This window comes from Podarcis erhardii, assembly GCF_964252035.2.
Source record: "Podarcis erhardii genome assembly, chromosome: 8".
Taxonomy (NCBI): Eukaryota; Metazoa; Chordata; class Lepidosauria; order Squamata; family Lacertidae; genus Podarcis; species Podarcis erhardii.
Genome location: NC_138499.1, coordinates 6,998,719 through 7,019,371, shown reverse-complemented (window position 1 = coordinate 7,019,371; position 20,653 = coordinate 6,998,719). Strand labels below are relative to the sequence as shown.

Genomic DNA, 20,653 nt, shown 5'->3' with positions numbered 1-20,653 from the left:
TGGTTCGCCAGAAGCGGCTTAGTCATGCTGGCCACATGACCCGGAAGCTGCATGCCGGCTCCCTCGGCCAGTAAAGCGAGATGAGTGCCACATCCCCAGAGTCGGCCACGACTGGACCTAATAGTCAGGGGTCCCTTTACCTTTACCTTATGACAAATGTTCTCAGTATAAACTGGTATTTTTTAAACAGTGTTTTAGCACTGGGGGGAGCTCCCCCTAAACACTAGGAATGCATAAATACCAGGATTTTGATTAATTGGTATACGGATTAAAGTACAGAATTGTGCCAGATAGGGAATACAGGGAATTCCTGGGCTGGCTTATGCAAACCAGCCTTGGCCTAGCTAGGGCCATTAACGGAACAAAGGTTGGCCACTGTGCAGAAGAATCCTTTAGCCTGGGAGGTGAGATGTTACCAAGGTGGTGAGGTATGTGTTTGAGGGGGCAGGAAAAGGGAGGTTTGAAGCAAGGGTTTCTGGGCAGGAGGAGAAAGTACGGCTGAGATCCATCTTTGTGATGAAGAGGGGAGGTTGTCTGCAATGCTTTGGGCCATGCTATAAGATCTAGACTCCCTCCATGCAGACGAAAGGCGTAAATAGGCGAATAAACCCTATTTCTTAAAGCACGGTAGTCTCCACCATGTCTTCTATTCTCCAAAGGGGCACAGACCCATGCGCTCTGGCCACTGCTTAGCAGAGAGAGGGCACAGGGCATTTGCAACAATATACTTTCAGCCTGAACATATTCAAAAGCAGACCTTATTGTGAATCTTCCCCATCTCCACAAAAACATGCTTGCCCTCTCCCCTCTATAAAACCTGAAGTAGCACCTCTGCTTTAACACAATACACATTTAAATAATAATACAGCGGTATCTCGGGTTACATACACTTCAGGTTACATACGCTTCAGGTTACAGACTCCGCTAACCCAGAAATATTACCTCGGGTTAAGAACTTTGCTTCAGGATGAGAACAGAAATCATGCAGCGGCGGCCCAGCAGCAGCAAGAGGACCCATTAGCTAAAGTGGCGCTTCAGGTTAAGAACAGTTTCAGGTTAAGAACGGACCTCCAGAACAAATTAAGTTCTTAACCCGAGGTACCACTGTAATAACCAAGGTTTCTGTGCAGCATAGGGCTATCACAGGTACCAAAAAGAATAAGAAGAAAACCAGAACAATCTGCCTTACAGTTTGCATTTTATTGCCTGGCTTTGTCTCATGACTGTGTACATGTAAATTTGTGGAGCTGACTGCTTGGAATGTCTGCCTCCAATTCAAACTTCAGTCTTCTGACCTCTGTACATTTATTTGCTAAGCTTGATGCAAGCAAGACAATGAGGGTTTTGAGGGGGCTTTTTTAAGGGCAGGGGGGTGTCTGTAAATAATCTGTACCTTTGCTGAAATCCTTAGGATCCAGAGATAGACTGTAACCAGGGAGGGTCTCCAGAAGCAGCTTATAGCAGGCTCTCCATCCTGGTTCTGTTATGCTAGGTGCCACACACTGCATTGCTGCCACACGCTTGAAGAAAGCAGATTTGCGGTGAAATCCAATGCGCTCATAAAGCTCAGAAAGAATGCTATAACGCTGAATTTTTTCTTCTTCAGAAAGCTGGGGGCAGGAGGAAAAAAAAGTTTACTCATTAAAAGGTTCTTCTGAAACCTGCTGACATATCGTACATACAAGCAGGCAGACTGCTACACAGTTTTATAAAAAGGCAAGAAAAAAGAAATGGGCCCAAACCTAAAAGGTGTGCAAAGTGACATCCTAAAGGGAAAAGCAATGAAACAGCAGTTGGACAGTAATAAAACATAAAATAATGACCAACTAGACTCTAGAGAAATACATGCATCCTGGAGACAAATCACAGCTATTTATATTGCATTATAATCCAAAAGCAGCTTTCTTCTTTGATAGTGTGAGCAGCTGTAGTGGTAAATAATCTGAAACCTCCTGTGGCTAAGTATGCAGTTCTCCCTTGCTGAAATGTATGTATTTTGCTGGTTAGCCATGAAAGAGAATACAAAGAAATCCTTGACTGAGAACCAATGTATTCCACACACACCCATAGCCTCTATTTCCCAAAAATTGTCAGTATATTGTTGGTTGATTTTGCTAGCTCTGTTCTATTACAAGTATTGGTTTTGATGGTCAACTGCTATGCCCAAAACAACCTGTTTTCAGTATGTGGTCATTGTATTTTTAACATGCTGGCCACTTCAGGTGGCTCAAGTGCTGAGCTAGAAAGGCAGGATGCAGTAAGGAAATAATAAATGCAAACAATTCATCTAAAGTCAATATAAAGCATTGCAACACACTGCCCTGAAAATCTCAACAACAGCAACAAAAGATTGCTGTTAACACTTGTAGAAATATTTAAGATAATTTTAATCCAACATGTGCATATAAATTTTTCTATAATAGCTAAGGTATCATAGATGCAGTTTTGCAGTTTTATAGTAGTGTAAAGAAGGCTTTCTATAACCCCACATTTGAAGACTCAAACAGTGCCATTTCAGATAAAACCAGTTCAAGTGAGAATCCAGTGAAAACGGATTTAGCCTGGAGAAGCTAGAGCACAAATATGCACAATTGAAATGTGCATTGTCAGGAAGAACAATTGTGCCATTATTGAAATAACTATTGTGCCATTATTGAAATAACTTAATAGTGCTACTCCACTGTATGATTTCCTATAAGGTACATTAGAACTATCTGATCCATTCCAGAAATGACTGAACTATTTGACTAGTTCCATAATCCTAAATTGCTTTAGAACAGGCTTGCTCCTACAGCAGCCCCTACACATCACATGACAACCTGCTTATGAAGCTGACAGGAGTTTCAAAAGCAATTAGTGAGCAGTTCTAGTTACAGGTAGCCATGTTGGTCAGCTGTAGTCGAAACAAAATTAAAAAATTCCTTCCAGTAGCACCTTAGAGACCAAATAAGTTTGTTATTGGTATGAGCTTTCGTGTGCATGCACACTTCTTCAGATAGATAGTGAGCAGCACAGAGTTCAAGTGAGTGGAGGGAAATGCTAGCAAAACATTTCACTTGGCTAGGACAAGCACCTTATCTGATGCTAGCCAGCTCTTTGAATCCAGGACTATATGGTACTCTGAGAACTGAATTTTTAATGGTATCTGAAGAAGTGTGCATGCACACGAAAGCTCATACCTAGAACTAACTTAGTTGGTCTTTAAGGTGCTACTGGAAGGAATTTTTTTCTTTTGTCTTGACTATGGCAGACCAACACGGCTACCTATCTGTAACTGAATTTTTAATGTTGATGGTGAGTACTAGCCGACAGTTGCTTTAAAAAACAACAACTCCTATACAGAAGTAACATAATATGTTTTAGCTCCTAAGCAAAAGACAGCAATATCATAAGCATGCAAAAGAAAGTGATCCCAATCACATATTCCCAGGAAATTCAGGAGGAAAACCCAGGTGGCATTTCAATTCTCTACATACGTAAGAGTTCTAACTTCATAAATTGTTCAGCAAATAGTCTAACTAGGTACCCAACTTGGGCAATGAGCAACAAGAATCTTGAAGGCATCAAATACCACAAACCCACAATACAAATTCTGTTTGTTATATCAAATCCCATCAGGGCTCATTATTTCTGTTGTTTGACTGGAATATTTTAAGACAGAAATAAACCTGCAAGAGAAAACTCCTTTGCTTGGCTAACTCAAGAGGCTGTTAAGCAATAAGACTTTATATCGGCACTATTCCAGCCACAGCAATAACCAATTCCTACAGTGTTACACTGCTGACCCCTAGTGAAAAATATACAACATAAGCATAACGAAAGCCTGCCGCAACCGCTTTTGACATTTCCCCCAACCCTCTAGAGAAATATTTTGTCTGAAGAAAATAAAATGAGAGCAGTACAACACCTTAAATAACAAATGCTCAGAAATGACAAGTGCTCAGAAAGACAAACTGGAACGTGTCCAGGGGAGGGCAACCAAAATGGTCAAAGGCCTGGAAACGATGCCTTATGAGGAACGGCTAAGGGAGCTGGGCATGTTTAGCCTGGAGAAGAGGAGGTTAAGGGGTGATATGATAGCCATGTTCAAATATATAACAGGATGTCACATAGAGGAGGGAGAAAGGTTGCTTTCTGCTGCTCCAGAGAAGCGGACACGGAGCAATGGCTCCAAACTACAAGAAAGAAGATTCCACCTAAACATTAGGAAGAACTTCCTGACAGTAAGAGCTGTTCGACAGTGGAATTTGCTGCCAAGGAGTGTGGTGGAGTCTCCTTCTTTGGAGGTCTTTAAGCAGAGGCTTGACAACCATATGTCAGGAGTGCTCTGATGGTGTTTCCTGCTTGGCAGGGGGTTGGACTCGATGGCCCTTGTGGTCTCTTCCAACTCTATGATTCTGTGATTGTAGGAAAGGTGAGTGGTGTGGTGTTCCACTCAAAATTCCTTTAAAGACAATAGCCTAGGGATAACTATCATAGAATCAGAGTTGGATGGGACCCTGAGGATGATCTAGTCCAACCCCCTACAATGCAGGAATATGCAGATGTCCCTTACCAGGATCAAACCTGCAGCCTTGGCATTGTCAGAACCATGCAGAACCATGAGCTATCCACCTCAACACTTGGTTGATCACATTCATATTCAATAGACACCATAAACTGATATTAAAAAATATTTGGAAATATTCACTGCTTTGTCTTCTCTATAACCATTTTCCCCCAAATTCAGTCACTTCTCCATTTCAGCTACCTTAAAGAACAATATTACACCCACCCCATCAAAACAAAGCACTTGGCTTCTGTGCGTTCACGACTCCACTCATTTCTGGAATGGGTCCAACAGTTGTAATGTACCTTATAGGAAACCATACAGTGGAGTGGCACTATTAAGGTATTTCAATAATGGCACAATAGTTATGTTTCTTCCCATGTGCCCTGACAATGCACATTTCAATTGTGCATAATTATGCTCAAGCTTCTCCAGACTAAATCCCTTTTCACTGGATTCTCAGTTGAACTGGTTTTATCTGAAATGGCACTGAGTCTTCAAATGTAGGGTTATAGAAATTATCAAACAATGGCTCCATTTAAATTATCGTTGCTGACTTCATAAAGCTTGATTTATCAAGCAGGGAACAATTCGTCAAGGCCAAGCCCTCCTCTCCTCAAGCACCACTTCAGTCCTTTGCACCTGGCTTGTATTAAGCAAGTGTCACCAATACATACAAACTGGGAAATTTCAGGAAACAAGGCAAGATTATCCTTGCTTGATAAATGACATTAAGCATTTCCCCGCTTATCATCCTTGCTTGTTAACCGACAATAAGCCGGAATTCCCAGTATGGATGTAACTGGAACTCTGGCTTCATACGAGCCAGAAACAAATTCACCTAATGAGTTCTGTCAACAGGAACCCTAGGCAAGGACTTGCATTTGCACAGTGAGACTTTCTCCCCTGCTCTTCTGCCATGCATGTCCTGCCCTCCAAAAACAACAGGCTCCAGAGACGGGGTCAGTAGAAACCCCAGAAAAACACAAGGGGTGCGGGGAGAGGAGAATCATCCTACCTGGCAAGTTGAAATGACAGAATATTCAACGTAACGTGACAAATTCCTCCCACAGCACTAAAGTGGCAGCTGAAGGTTGGAGAGGAGCAAGGGAGAGTGTTTGGCACTGATGCTAATGGGGGGGGGGTTCAAAAAACCAAGTCAATCCATTCTTAGTTGAAAGATAAAGAGTGTACTCACCTGACGGAGATTAATATAAACAGCATTCTGAAGAAATTCAGAAGCTTCCATGCTCCTTTTCTGTATTGCCAACACTCTCACGGCCTTCACACAGGCTTCCAACTCAATTACACCAGCATTCTTGTACTATAAAACAAGAACATATAGAGGATCGAAACATTATTAAGTGATGTACCAAAAATATTTGGCAGACAGGAGGCTGCCTGATACTGAGTCAGACCATTGGTCCATCCAGCTCTCTAGGGTTTCATGCAGGAAACTGAACCAAGAAACACCTGCATTCAAAGCAAATCATTTGGGAAAGGGGCTAATTATCCCTATATGCTGAGAATTCACTACAGTCTGCAGGAGAGCTTCTCCTTCAAATTCCAAACATATCAGAAACCTGCTCCACAGTATCTTGGAGCAGGGCTTTCACCATGGCTGCCTCTGTTCTGTGGCACAGCAGTCCCTCTGAAATACAACAGGTGCCTACTTTCTGGAAAACAACAACAAACTAAAGACATTTTTGTTTCAACAAGCTTTCCCAGCTGGATGAATACCCAGGGGGGTCCATTTTGTGTTATTTCTGTGCCGTTTTTAACTTAGTTGGTTTCATTACATTTTGTACATTGCCTTGAGATAATCTACGTACAAGGCGAAAGTAAAAAGAAAATGCTACTACAAATGTGGCTGGAGCCTCTGGAGAGAGAAAAGTAATATTTCCAAAGCATTTGAACCAAGTTCACATAGTTAGCAAGAGTTGCAGAGTGTGGGGCCAAAACTGCAATACAATGACCTGCATTTCCTTCAGAGGCCTTTTCAGTTAAAATAAAACACAGTGACTGCATTCAGAAACAAGGCTATGGCTTAATTGTTACATAAATGAGCTTTGATCTCTCACCTCCTTCATTCTTCAGCACAGTATCAAGAAAAAAGTTTTTACTTCTATTTTCAGTTATGTCCAAACCATAAAATATGGATAGTCTAATTAAGGTTTGCTGCAGCAAGGGTGAATTGGATCCAGCAGTAACCAACCTCTGGAGGGCACTTTGAGAGATGAACAGGGCCACCCACCTATCTCTCACCTGACTTCATATGATGTCAGGAATTTAAAGTCCCAAGTACAGCTGCAAAGGAACAGTACTCCTTTGCAGCCACAGTTCTTCCTTTGCATCTGTGGCTTAAATTCAAGCTGTGGCTGCAAAGGAAAATCCTTCCTTGAACTTTCCAAGGCCTGACCTCATACAAAAAAGATTGCATGGTTTCCCCCAAAACCACCTAGGGAGTCAACCTCCAAGGCTTGGTGGACCTAATTAGGCTCACAGGCAGAAGGCTCCCCACCAATGACTTACTGGAACAAGCCAGGATCATAAACCAGTTTAAAGTTGGCTTATTTTGCTAAACCGTAGCTAAGGCTATTCCCACTTTGTCCACTCCAGATTTAACTAACCATAGTTAGTTAAAGCAGAAGTGAAAGTTTTCTCCATCCTGGAAAAGTGAAAGGGATCTGACAAATCATGGGCCAGCAAACTAAGGTCCGCAGGCCAGATCAGGCCCCATTGTCTTCTGTATCCGGCCCATGGACAGTCCGGGATTCACTGCATGGCTTGCCAGTGCACACGTTCTTTCCCTCTCCCTCCCTCTCCCTCAGGCAGCGCCAGCGCCTGCGCCTCCTCCCTCCCTCCTCCTGGCTTCTCCCCGCCCTGCCTAGAGGAGGAAGGGGGCTGGGCTTTATTGGTGCCAGCAGCAGCAGCGCTCAAGCAGCTAGAATTTTAAGCAGCCCCTCTCCGGAGCCTTTTTTGCGCGCCACTCATCGTCCCTCCGCCGCTGCCACCAGCCCCTGCAGCTCACAAGACACAGGTAAGCAGCCACTGGGGCTCATGGTGCTCTGGCATCATTTTTTTCTCTCCAAAATATAGTCCAGCCTCCCACAAGGTCTGAGGGACAGTGGACCAGCCCCCTGCTGAAAAGGTTTGCTGACCCCTGAAATAAATCTTCACGCAATGATAAACCATAATTTCATTGCTATATCTGAAAGTAGTGGAAACTCTCTAAAAATATCAGTGTAAGCATGAGTTCACCTTTGCTTGGTGCATAAGCCTAGCATTCTACTCTAAAAACCACAATTTAAACTATAAAAAGCCATTTTCTAGGAAACCTCAGCAGCTACATATATAGGTGCTAGTTTATAGAGTTAGCAGCTCGACAGCATCAACACTATCTTGTATGCCCATCAGAAGTACTGTACACTCTTACAGGAAATCATGTGCCCACTACTAGAGGTGCCACTCAAAATGAAGCTGACTGCCTTTATTTCACACATCAAAATCCCTCATAATGTAGCAACATCACCTTGCTGTAGTAAGAAATGGCCTCTTTGTATTTATCTATGATGTCTTCAGGGTTAAGGCAGTTCTTGGCCCGTCCTATTTCAGTACTGGTATCTGCATTAATGCCATTTGACGTGAGGGCTCCTGCATTGGAGGAAAGCAGGAAATTTCAAATTAACAATGGCTGCCAGTTAATGACACCTGGGTAAGAGCAAAGCAGACCAAAAAATGTTTCAGAAAAGCCTTTCAAGACAAATTAACTCTACCAATACTAAGTTTTAGCAATGAACAAACCTTTTAAAAATTTTAGAATGTAAATAAAAATCAGTTTGCTGATTCACTGTCACAGAATTAAATTTCTTTCTTTTTTTAATTGCACAAAAAGTTGAAAATTATATCTTATTTTGATAACATAAGCATACATAAAATAATCTCTGGCAAAATTGACAAACTAGTGCTGTATTATGTTGTCTACATAATAAGGAAAAAAGGAAATGCCACTTAATGGTATGCAACATTTTAAATGAATTTGCCTGTTCTCCAAAGGAAAATTTAAAAAATGATTTAAAGATTATATGAAGTAGAAACTACTATTTTAAAAAAAGAGAACTCTAGGAACAACATATAGGAACTAGAAAACAATTAACACAAATATATATATTGACACAGCAGATTAATAAGACAGTATACCTGGATCAATAAGAACTTCTTGTGCCCCTAAAGGAAAATCAAAGTGACAACATTAACCTTCTTTATTTCCAAAAAAAAAAAACCCAAGCTATTAAATATATTTGAAAACATGCCAAACAGCTACAGAATTCTGAGAAAACCCCATTACTGACATTGAAACAAACAGCTGCCAAGTGGTTTTGATAAACTTTGTTATCACATACTTTCCTACAGCCTGACAGATGACTCTACACAAGCTACCAAGTTAGACCCTTGGGTCATTTAGCTTAGCTTTCTTTGTTTACATCAGGAGTGGTCAACCTACCAATGGCAGTGGACAACAACTCCCATCATGCCATGATGGTTGTTGATGTCTAGGGGAAATACCAGAGCCTGCCAAATACTTAATTGCCAAACATACTAGGGAGAAAATCCTCCAAGAAAAGCAAGTATATTGCTTACCTGGTCTGTGCCTGTTGCCTGCCTCTGCAGAAAGTGAACTTCCTTGTGCTCTTCTTGCACCAACTTTACCACCTGTGCCTCCAGGATAATGATAGATAACTGAGGCGGAACATAATCCTTCAAGAGCAGCTACAGATTAAAAACAGTATTTTAAGTGGCAGCAATCTCTCAAGCCTACTCATGTGATTTAAATTGTATAAGAAATATAGGCAGGTACTGAGGCTGGCCCAGGCCAATAGAAACCCAGATGGGTGGGATATAAATAATAAAATTTGTGGTGGTGGTGGTTATCTCAAAGCACTGCCAAAGCAGCCTTAAAATCCACCATTCCTTTCATAGGCAGGGTGTGTGAAATCCCTTGGTGTGCACTACCATACCCAGCCCTGTGGATCACAATTTGTTACAGATTTATTATGGATGTTAAGGTCACTTCTGTTTCATTACCAAGACTTAAAACATGAATTAATTTCCATCTAAGTTGTAGCAGGTAAAGGCAGAAAGTGGATATAAATCGTGTATCCACTGATCTCAATGGATCTGCTCCAAATATAATTTAATCAGATTGCAACCCGGGTCAACCGTTTCTAAAAACGGTTACGTTTTGTTACTCATTTTGCCCACCTCCAAGCCACAAAAAGTCATTCACAGAACGGAGAAGTTCCACTGCCATGTGATAGTGTACGAGGGAATCTTGCAACATCCCGGCTTGCAGACATAGGTCACCGACATGCTTCCGCATACGACCCTGGCATCGCTTCTTATAATGTCTAGAACACAGAATATACAGAGATCGATGAGCTTCGTTGACCTCAGCATACCAGAAGGCATTAGATTTATTTGCTTTAACATTTCTCTATCAATTTATGCATCATGTACAGGTATATTTTTTTCGCAACAATATTTATGTCTTTAGCCACCCTGTGCTCCCTGACTTCTGGATACAACTGTGAGATATAAAAGCTGATGAAATAAATAGCCGTTTCTGCTCACCAATGAGCAGACAGACCTATTTCAGCCATCAATGTAAAAGGCTAAATAAAAACAAAGATAGCAACTATAATAATAATAATAAAATAAATCACATTTGGAAGCAAAACCACATTCTGTATATGCAACACTAGCAATAGTTGTATCAGTGGAAGCTATCTTGAGTGTTGGCAACCATCACCCTGTAGCAGGAAACCCCCCCCCCCATCATTCAGTTTGTACAAACTTCACACACACTCACACTCACACACTACACATACGCTACGCTTCTGTTATAAATTCATAGAAAATCAACCATGCATCAGATTTGCACTGTTCTACTTTTATTTTACTCCATGAACGAAGGACTACAAAATGGGGAAGGTTTGATACAGGGCACCATAATCCCTTCACCATCCCAGCACATCCACAGGAGCCCTGCCCAGTTGCTATGCCAACCCTGATGGTCCTAGACAGAAGACAATCAAGATCACAAAGAACTTGCATATGGGAATGGATTCAGCATGGACTGGAACAAAGGACAATGATCAGATTTTCCCTCAGGGGGCAGGAAACTGCGACTACCTTTTGTCTTCAGAAAATGACTCATGGGGAGGAGGAGAAGGGAACCAGCCAGGTGACAGGACACTCAGGTTACCACCACAACTCCTCCCTCAACCCCTCCTTTCTGTAATGTATGCATGATGTTTCTGGGGGTGGGCTTGACCTAGAGGATGGGAATTTCAAAAGTTTTTATAAGGTCTTGCACACCATTTTTCTGTGTCTTTCCTCTCACCTGCAAGTGAGGGGAGCACCCTGTTGCAATAGCCCTCGGATTTTTCCGGTAACATCCCAAAGAACGTACATGCCTCTCCTTATCCTCTGACCTCTTCACTTTCCTCTGTGTCTGTCCCATTCTTTTTTTATGCCACTAGCTGACCTGACATCACGGAAGTGCTTGACTAGTGAAGGTGTTCTGCTAGGGTGAGGCAGCAATTTCCAAGATCAATGAAGAACTTTCGCTAAATTAAAACTGCACATCTATGGCAGAGATTCCACAAAAGCCACCCATGGGCTCCTGCACTACAACCTCAGTGTGGTTTAATAGTTATGGAATCTTTTGATAGAGACAGATGACACTGGCTGCTTAATTGTTTTTTACTTTAGTGAAACGGAATAGTTTATGATTTGCAGTACTATCAGGTTATAAACTGAGCAAAGCAAAAGCAGAACTTTTTATGCATTAACTTGGCTCCACAGCTTGAGAGGAACTGCAAGACTATATTACATGTGAAGAACGTGGAATTTCAGAATGGCAAGATATTTGAAACTCAATCTCTCTGAAGATTTAAAAGTATTAATAGATATCAGCAAGGAAGTAATTTCATTAAAAGCAATTCTCTCAATGAAGAGCCGAAACCAATGTAAGTCCCTACCCCCCACCCCTGAAAAAGCAGACACTTTGGGAGCATGGCAGGGGCAAGACCAGACAGTGGAGATTTAGGCTGGATCATAAAACCATTCAGCTTTGTCATGTGGCCTTGCAAGTCAGAGTAAAATACTATTTTAAAGACTTGTTTTTCCTCTGCCAGGCATAGGCAGAGCTGCAGCAGTAGTCCAGCTGCTCAATGGAGTTTGGATCAGGTATAACTTTATGCCAATTTAACATATACCAGCTTGCTTTATGACAGTTTTTGTGCACAGGATTGTTCCCATAGCCAATAAAGTGGGATTTCTTCAACAAATCCTCTACAGAATACAGAACAGTAATGAAACTATGCATTTTTTTACTTCAAGACCCATTAAGTTTTGTGCATACAAAAACAGTTTTTCTAGTACTCAAGTCCAATCTCAGTAGAAGATTTTCGGCTAATTAAAAGATCGTTTCATATGCCCTGCATGACAGTGGTATGTTTGAAAAGATGTATGCTTGTGTTTTAAGACAAAACATTAGTAAATACAGCATAGAGAAAAGTAATAGCTAAACTGTATACATTTTATGAGATATGAAGAAGTAATAAAAAAACAAACTTCTAAAAATGTGTTTCAGTGCATTTAGGAAAAACAGTGCTGTTAAAACATTCAATAAAATTTTATCACCATATGTTGCTGCCTGCACCCTAAATAACCACATTTTAACATTCAGCTATTATAAGGAGGAAAGTTGATGCCTCTGCAATATTTGTAATACTAAATTCCCATAGGTGCAATAAAAACAGAAAATAGCCAGTAGCATTTGATGATGATAATAATAATAATAATAATAATAATAACAATAATAATAATAATCTATACTTTTTTCATTTTATTTTTTGTAGTGACTCTAGTTCTGTGGAAGTCTTGTCATGGAAGACCACTCTAAACTCCTCCACCCTCCAGAAGCTGCTTTGCTCTTTACAAAATGGTCTGAGCACCATTTCATTTATAAGCATGTAATTTATAGGCAGGAGCAACCCACCGCCTTTCCAATGTGAGCAGCAACCTTCTCTGTCCTGGCATTCTTCCCAACCCGCTTCAGCTATCTACTCCCATGTCCACGACACACAGACAGAGCATCTCCTGCTTTTATCTCTATGGAAGGGCCCTTTGCCTTGGCCTTGGACCACATGGATACAAGTCAGCAGGGAGAGTCAACGTTACCGGCTCTTCAGCACTTACTGAATACAAAATATGCCCCTTGTGAAAATTTATTGTTAAGCAGGGATGTAGAATCATCATTGAAAACAATAACAACAGCAACCGCTTGCTATTATTGCTCATGTTTATGGATGAATGACCAAAGTTAGAACAGTGCTCTAGGTCAGTGTTTCCCAACCTTGGACCTCCAGCTGTTTTTGAACTACAACTCCCATCATCCCTGACTAGCAAGACCAGTGGCAAGGGATGATGGGAATTGTAGTCCAAAAACAGCTGGAGGCCCAAGGTTGGGAAACACTGCTCTAGGTGACCTCTGGGTGACTGGAAGAGGAAGCCTTTGACACCTCCGCAAATGCAAGGAAGGAGTCCTGGCAATTAAATGCACCCAGGGGCAAAGAGTTAACAACATATAACCCATGTAGGGAAACCACACTTTGGATATGAAACTTTTAATCAGAAAACAATGCAAACAAGAATGCATCCTTCTTTTTCCCCTTGTTAGCTAAGGATGTGGAACAGAGTCTCATGGGAGAATTTTGCCATGATGTTAGCAATTGAAAAGTGACTGACAAGACTTTCACTATCTATAGCCTGGCTTTCAACACGTTCAAGAAAGATTTTATACAATATTAATTCTGCATTGCAAAACATGCGATCTAGCTCTGGCCACCAGCTTATTATACAGTTCGGTGTTGCACAGGTATGACTTATATATCTAACCAAACCTGCCATAGTGCAAGGCTTTAGCCTTTATAGGCATAGGACCCACCATTACCCACAACCTGCAACACATAATTAATTTTTTAAAATATATCTGCCCATGCTCCTATGGCTTGTGTAGCAGAGCAAGAAGCCAAACGTTATGCTATTCTGAAAGGTGCCTATCTGAGCTCTTGGTGGGCTCTTCCTTATGAAGCAGAAAAGAAGGTTGATCCTTTGCATGGATTAGCTTTAGGGCAGGGATAGGATACATCCAAACAACTTCCGGTTCAAATCTCCAACATCTCCAGTTAACAGTAGATCAGGCAGAAGGGCTGTGAAATATCCTTGGAGCTCTACTGCCAGAGAGTAGACAATACAATGATTTGACTAAGTATGAAGTTTCATGAGTGTTCCTTAACATTGTTTCTTCTGCCCCTCTTTCTTTTTTCTCTCCTCAGACCCTTACAGAAACATCAAACAAGAAAATAAAAAAGTGGTAGTGAACTACTACAATTTACTCTAGGTCAGACTACAACTGAACTGGAAGTCTATTCCCACATTTGAAGAAGGTGCAAACTGAACGACCCAGATATTTTTAATGCGATCAGTCTGCAAGTGATTGTCAGGGAGAAAATATCACCCTCTGCTATCCACTTGCATTTTAATGTGCTTCAGTGCCATAAATGTCAAAAAGGAAAGCTTTTTTTAAAAAAAAATAGTTTATGCTCATATATTCACAAGACTCCACTCACTGTACCCTTGGTTATGCCCACTGAGTGGGTTCTGCATCCATCAGCCTATTCAGTGAGCAATTTAAAAGTAGCTGCAATCAAATGACGTTGTGTACACTGGAAAATTTATGAATGCACCCCAATTAAAATACACTAAATACATCAGACGGCTGCCACTGTACTTTTGGATTTACAATTATCAGTTTCATTCACTCCTAAATGACAACACAAGTCATTATAGATTAGCATCTCTTTAAAATTTCTCAAGCAAAAGAAAATCATGCAAAATAAATGAATATTTTCATGTTAAATGTTACAAGAACTATTTCAACAACAACAAAAATCAAGTTAAGATGGCATGCTTGGCTACAGTTGTTGATAGCTTTTGAAAGCCAGAAACAAGTTCCATGGCTGAGGACCTATTCAGTCTTGAAACTGAATATGCAAGAGCATTATAATAGCTGTAGAGTTTTAGATGGTGAAAAATCCTAAATCAAACTAAACACAAACCCTGCAAGCTCTGGGTGTCTGGAGCTACCAAAAAAAAAAAAAAAAAGGTTTAAACAGTACTCCTTACTCCCTCCCCACCCCCAACTCAAGAAGGCAACTTAGACAAATCTCAGCACTTTAAAAAAAGCCTTGCCCAAAATGCCAAAAAGATAAACTCCAGCAAGAGTCCAGGCAGCAACAGTTAATTGCTGTGTTAAATAAAGACACAAAAAGCAACACTATAGTATGCAACAGAGGCAAAGGAAGAAGGCAGCACACAAAAACTAGCTATTTTTAAAAATGCAATGTGATCAAAAGCCTACCTTTTGAGACCCAAAAACACACTCACAGGGCAGTACGAGAGAGAGAGAAAAGAAACAAGGAAGGAACAAAACAAAAATTAGAAACACACACAGTAATTAGAAATAAAATAGCCATGTATACACAGAAGAAGTGAAGGAAACCACACCAATTACTTAATAAAGAGATGTTTAGAAAGCACATTAGAATTACAGATTAGAAGAGCAAAGCAACTGTAAATTAATGGATCTTCATCAACATGTTTACAGGTGAGTGATGCCTTTTGAGTTAAAAAACAAAATGATGCACATATGACTGCATTTGAATCAGTGTACCATTTCACCAAAATGCTAAGAAGTAGCAAATACCAAAAATCTTAGCTACAATTCAACAACCTGACACTGTAATTAATTTTGTGTTCCTGGCTTTCAGTTTGTAGCTTAAGAAGCTAACAGCCACCAAGTTTAATAAACAACTGATACTTTGTATAACTCTTTACTCAGTGACGTACCAAATATTGGATGTGTGAATGCGTTAGGAAACCCCTTCTTTGCTTCAGCACACAGAAGTTGTTAACAGTGCAATCTTATGGATGTTTACTCACAAGTAAGTTCAGTGGAGTTCAATGGGACTTACTCCAGGTGTGTATAGGATTGTAGCTTATAAGTAATTAATTTCATCTGTTCCTGGATAATTTAATTTTGGTTAGACGACCCTGCATGGGATCAGCAGCTCTGATTACACTCAATTAATACAGTGCAAACCTTTCCAGTACAAATAGATCTCCAATATCAACAAAAGGCAGGTGTTGCCATCTACTAACATGAGCTGTCTGGCTAATCACTACTTCAGCACCATGAACAGCAGTTGGATCCCAAAACCTGCTTAGGCTGACAGACAGGTTTGCCAGTTGCAGCAGAATCTATACTAAGAACAGCTCTTCCCCTAGTTATACCGCAACCTGTTTTTTAAACTCCCCTTCATTTCAAAAGCAGTTCAGTTCACAGGAAGACTGATTTGTGTGTCCATGCATAAAGGGCTTAAAGTCCCTTTGAGCTCACAGAACTAGTTTCACAATTCTTCCAGTTGTGGACTATATTTTCAACAAGTGTTTAAATACCACTTATAGGGAAGGCAGGTCTGGAATAGAGGAGGAAAAGGAGACGTGAGCTGAAATTTCTCAACCAACCACAAACGTGCTTCACAACGTGCTTCATACAGCATTAGGTTGTATCCAACTAAGTCAGGGCAGACCCAAGGAAATTGATGGACATTACTTAGGGGGTGATCCTACGGCAAGACCTGCCACGATAAGCCCCATAGGATGCAGAGGCTCTGAAGTTCAGCCAGACTCAGCCAGTGTTAAGTCCCCTGCCCCAGCTCAGCCAAAGATGCACTTGTGTAATTTACTCATCCAAGCTCAACCACCGGAAGAAGTTGGTATAAGCCCCCCAAACAGGGTGTTTTGGGGGCATGGAGGGAGTGGGACCAGAGGAAGGGGGAACTTAAGTTGGAGCCTGTTCAGCTCAATCATGTGACCTGGCAACTCACCACAGAACACTATTTTAAAGACTTGTTCCCCTTCTGCCTGGCTAAGGAAGAGCTGAACAGGGTTTTGATCTGATGTAACTTAACGCCAGCTTAAGTTACACTGCCTTGCTTCATGCTGGCTTCTTGTGCATAGGGCTGCTTCCCTAAACTGCTGTCCATTGGCTTTAGTGGGTCTACCTCAAATATGACTAAATTTTATGGATTCCATTACTTGAAGACTTTTGTTAAGACTCTCATCACTGATTTTAAATGGGCAAGAAATGACAATTATTGAAAAAGAGGTAACTGCGTAGAAGTTTGGTTAGGCAGAATCAGGTTGCTACCCAACGGTAAGAAATGTTATTGAATCAAAAGAGGCACGGAGAACAGATAGTGTTGAAAATGACTATATCTAACTGGTTCTTTTCTTTACAGCCCAGAACTCTAAGCTCCAATTTAAAAGACTTAAAGCAGCACTGGTTCCAGACGCTGGTCTGTGACCGTATTAATAAATTCATTCATTCTCATTCAGCACTGGTTCCAGTATTCTGAGGGTGGTGGAAGAATTGTTGTTGTTGTTTAGTCGTTTAGTCGTGTCCGACTCTTTGTGACCCCATGGACCAGAGCACGCCAGGCACTCCTGTCTTCCACTGTCTCCCGCAGTTTGGTCAAACTTGTGCTTGTAGCTTCGAGAACACTGTCCAACCATCTCGTCCTCTGTCGTCCCCCTTCTCCTTGTGCCCTCCATCTTTCCCAACATCAGGGTCTTTTCCAGGGAGTCTTCTCTTCTCATGAGGTGGCCAAAGTATTGGAGCCTCAATGGAAGAATACTGCATCTGAACTATGTCCAATCTGAAGTAAATCCCATTGAATTCAATGGAGCCAACTACCAGGTAAGTGGTATTAGGATTGCACCCTTAGTTCCAACACTCCATAAAAGTTAAGCATCTATGGTATTCTTTTTTTTAATATACACTCAAAGACTGTCCTGCAGTTATGTCAACACCATTAAGGGTCTTGCCATAGCATGTACCCATGTAAAAAGAAATAAATTGGCTAATCTGCTACCAATGAAGCACAATACAAATAACTACCACCATAATCACATCTACCTAAATTGCAGAATAAATGTGGCAGCTATGTATCTGATGTGAATCTCACGCACGATGAACTGCAGTTCATGAAGGTAATATGCTCACTTGTGTGTACAACATTTTCAAGTACATCTAATGATGCCAATCTACTACAGGCAATTTCCTACATTACTTACAAAAATAATTTCAAACACCTGCAGTCACCTCTCTGCTATGGTCTAAAATGAGATACTACCACCTAAAAATCTGAAATATACATTTTTCTAACTTTAAGAAACAATTGCATATTAACAGCCACAAAAAATTAATTTTCACATTTATTGAGGAATCCTGAAATTAGAAAGCAGACTATTATTTGTGGGTGCCTGCAATATGATTTCTGTATGTACCTACTATATTAACATTCCAGTGAAAATAAAAAGAATTCATGTGTCTGCTAGAAATAAAGGTAAAGGTAAAGGTACCCCTGCCCGTACGGGCCAGTCGTGTCCGACTCTAGGGTTGTGCGCCCATCTCACTTAAGAGGCCGGGGGCCAGCGCTGTCCGGAGACACTTCCGGGTCACATGGCCAGCGTGACAAAGCAGTTCTGGCGAGCCAGCACAAGCGCAGCACATGGAAACGCCATTTACCTTCCCGCTATAAAGCGGTGCCTATTTATCTACTTGCACTTAGGGGTGCTTTCGAACTGCTAGGTGGGCAGGAGCTGGGACCGAAAGACAGGAGCTCACCCCGCTGCGGGGATTCGAACCGCCGACCATACGATTGGCAAGTCCTAGGCGCCCCAATACACTGCTAGAAATACACATAAGCTATTTCTGGGACGTGTGATACCTTAATCAACCACTACATGTTTACAGGGATTAAAATGGCTTTCAAATGCTGAGCTAAAACAGAGCACCTTTCAAAATGCATGTTCTCCTTTCCTCTGCTTTTTCTTTGCTTTTTAGATACTGGTACATACATCTACATATGTCTTCTAAGTGTATCACAGGTGTCTGGGGTAGCCTGTTGTTGGTTGTTGTTGACATCCATCTGTCTTGAGAGACAATGGAGTGTGCCTCCAGGGGGTGAAGTCAAACTGCTACATTAGCAGCAATGAAGTGACCATCCTGGGGTGCAAGCCTGAGCGGTGTGCATGGAGGTCTTGGGCTACCCAGACAACAAGTCACACACACCCTCCACCTCACTGATGTGGTCTGAAGGAAAGCAAGGCAATACATCTGGCACCAGCAGCAGTTGCCAGAAGGAGGCATACAAGGCACCATCCAACTGTCTAGGGATTGTTTACATCTTAGCCTTAGGGTTTACAGTGGTGCCCCGCAAGACGAAAAACTCACAAGATGAAAAACTCGCTAGACGAAAGAGTTCTCCGTTTTTTGAGGTGCTTTGCAAGACGAATTTCCCTATGGGCTTGCTTCGCAAGACAAAACGTCTTGCGAGTTCTTGCGAGTTTGTTTCCTTTTTCTTAAAGCCGCTAAGCCGTTAATAGCCGCTAAGCCGCTAAGCCGTTAATAGCCGCTAAGCCGCTAAGCCGTTAATAGCCGCTAAGCCGCTAAGCTGTTAATAGCCGCTAAGCCACTAATAGCCGTGCTTCGCAAGACGAAAAAACCGCAAGACGAAGAGACTCACGGAACGGATTAATTTCGTCTTGCGAGGCACCACTGTACTCCTTATCTTTTTCTTTTGCTGAAGATATTCCATAAGGCAGCAGAGGTTTAGGATCAGAGCTTTCCTTCTCCTAAATGGGCTACCTTCCCAGGTTGACAAGCCCCGTCTGCCCCTCACTTCTGTCCAGGAATAACATAGGTGTACAGGAGTAGCCTGTGTGGTACCCTTCGGATGTTGCTGAACACCAACTACAATCAGTCACAGTCAGCAAGGCCTGAGTGGTCAAGGATGCTGGAAAAACAATATCTGAAGGACACAATGTTGACCATCCCTGTCCTAGGCCATATTCAAAGAGTGAACAATTTGGGATAAAATGAAATGCTAAAGTTACTTCCTGGTTAAATCAGAACAACTTAATATACGAGCACTTTGACTTAGATTATCAAAATTAATTCGCATTGAGATCTCCCAGAAAAGTGATGAGAACTATAGCAAATGAAACACAAATATTATCTAACAAAGCAGGCGAAATATTACACATTGCCAGGGATGGAAGAAGGTGCAACAAGGGGAGGGGGGAGACACTTTACAATTAAGAGAGCAATCCTATAGCAAGATCTGCCAGGACAAGTGGGTTAGGATCCAGGGGATCTCCAGCTGGGCTATGCAAGCTCACTCTCAGTTCAGCCAAGACCCTGCTACCTGAGCTAAACCTGATGGATCGTAAACTGGCATAAGTCCTGAAAAGGGGTTGCTGTGGGGTTGTGGTGGGATTAGGATGAGAGAGGTGAGACTTAGACTGGATCCTAAGCTTGTTCAGCTGCCTTAACTTACACAGGCTTGCTTTACACCAGCTTGTGTTTGGATTCCTCCCTAAATCAGTGGGACTTACCTCTAAGTAAAACATCAAAGGACTGGGACGTGAACTTTCACGTAAAAAGGTATTTAACTTTTGCAGGATAGTGTCAATGTGACTCAAGTTCACTATGACTAGGGACTGATCAGAGACACCACCAACTAGAGTGACAACTCATTAGTATTTGAGTATCACAATATCCAGGATATGTCATTGACAACATCTGTTTCGAATGAGCAAATAAAAAAATCAACAGCTTCATAATTGTTGTGTGTGAAGTAAACAGCCATAGGGCACTTAAACAAAATACTGCAAGATCATAAATGAAATAAAACTATTGGAAGTAGAGACTTTCAGAGTCATAGACCATCTGCAAGGCAGACTCCTACACCTCTGGTTTTGTACTTTCATCATACCCATCAAAATGAGTCAAAATGGAACAATCTTGTTCACATTTACAAAAAAATACTACTCCCTGGTAAATATACCTAGGACTGCAGCCTCCAGTATGAATGCCCGAGGCTGCAATTTCATGTTCACTTTCTTGGG

At 41.5% G+C, this 20,653-nt stretch overlaps 1 protein-coding gene across 3 annotated transcripts in view; it reads right to left on the bottom strand.

Annotated features, from left to right (window-relative positions):
- The window catches only part of TRAPPC9 (trafficking protein particle complex subunit 9), a 264,093-nt gene that overhangs the window by 238,469 nt on the left and 4,971 nt on the right, over positions 1 to 20,653 (bottom strand). For 2 of the 3 annotated variants that reach the window (XM_081874037.1, XM_081874038.1), the window contains exons 3-8: positions 9,812 to 9,957; positions 9,191 to 9,319; positions 8,750 to 8,776; positions 8,082 to 8,203; positions 5,748 to 5,873; positions 1,394 to 1,610 (exon numbers count right to left, since the gene is read on the bottom strand). In XM_081874037.1, coding sequence (XP_081730163.1) covers positions 1,394 to 1,610; positions 5,748 to 5,873; positions 8,082 to 8,203; positions 8,750 to 8,776; positions 9,191 to 9,319; positions 9,812 to 9,957 — 767 coding nt within the window. The remainder of the gene's footprint in view (positions 1 to 1,393; positions 1,611 to 5,747; positions 5,874 to 8,081; positions 8,204 to 8,749; positions 8,777 to 9,190; positions 9,320 to 9,811; positions 9,958 to 20,653) is intronic. The other variant, XM_081874039.1, reaches the window with a different exon arrangement.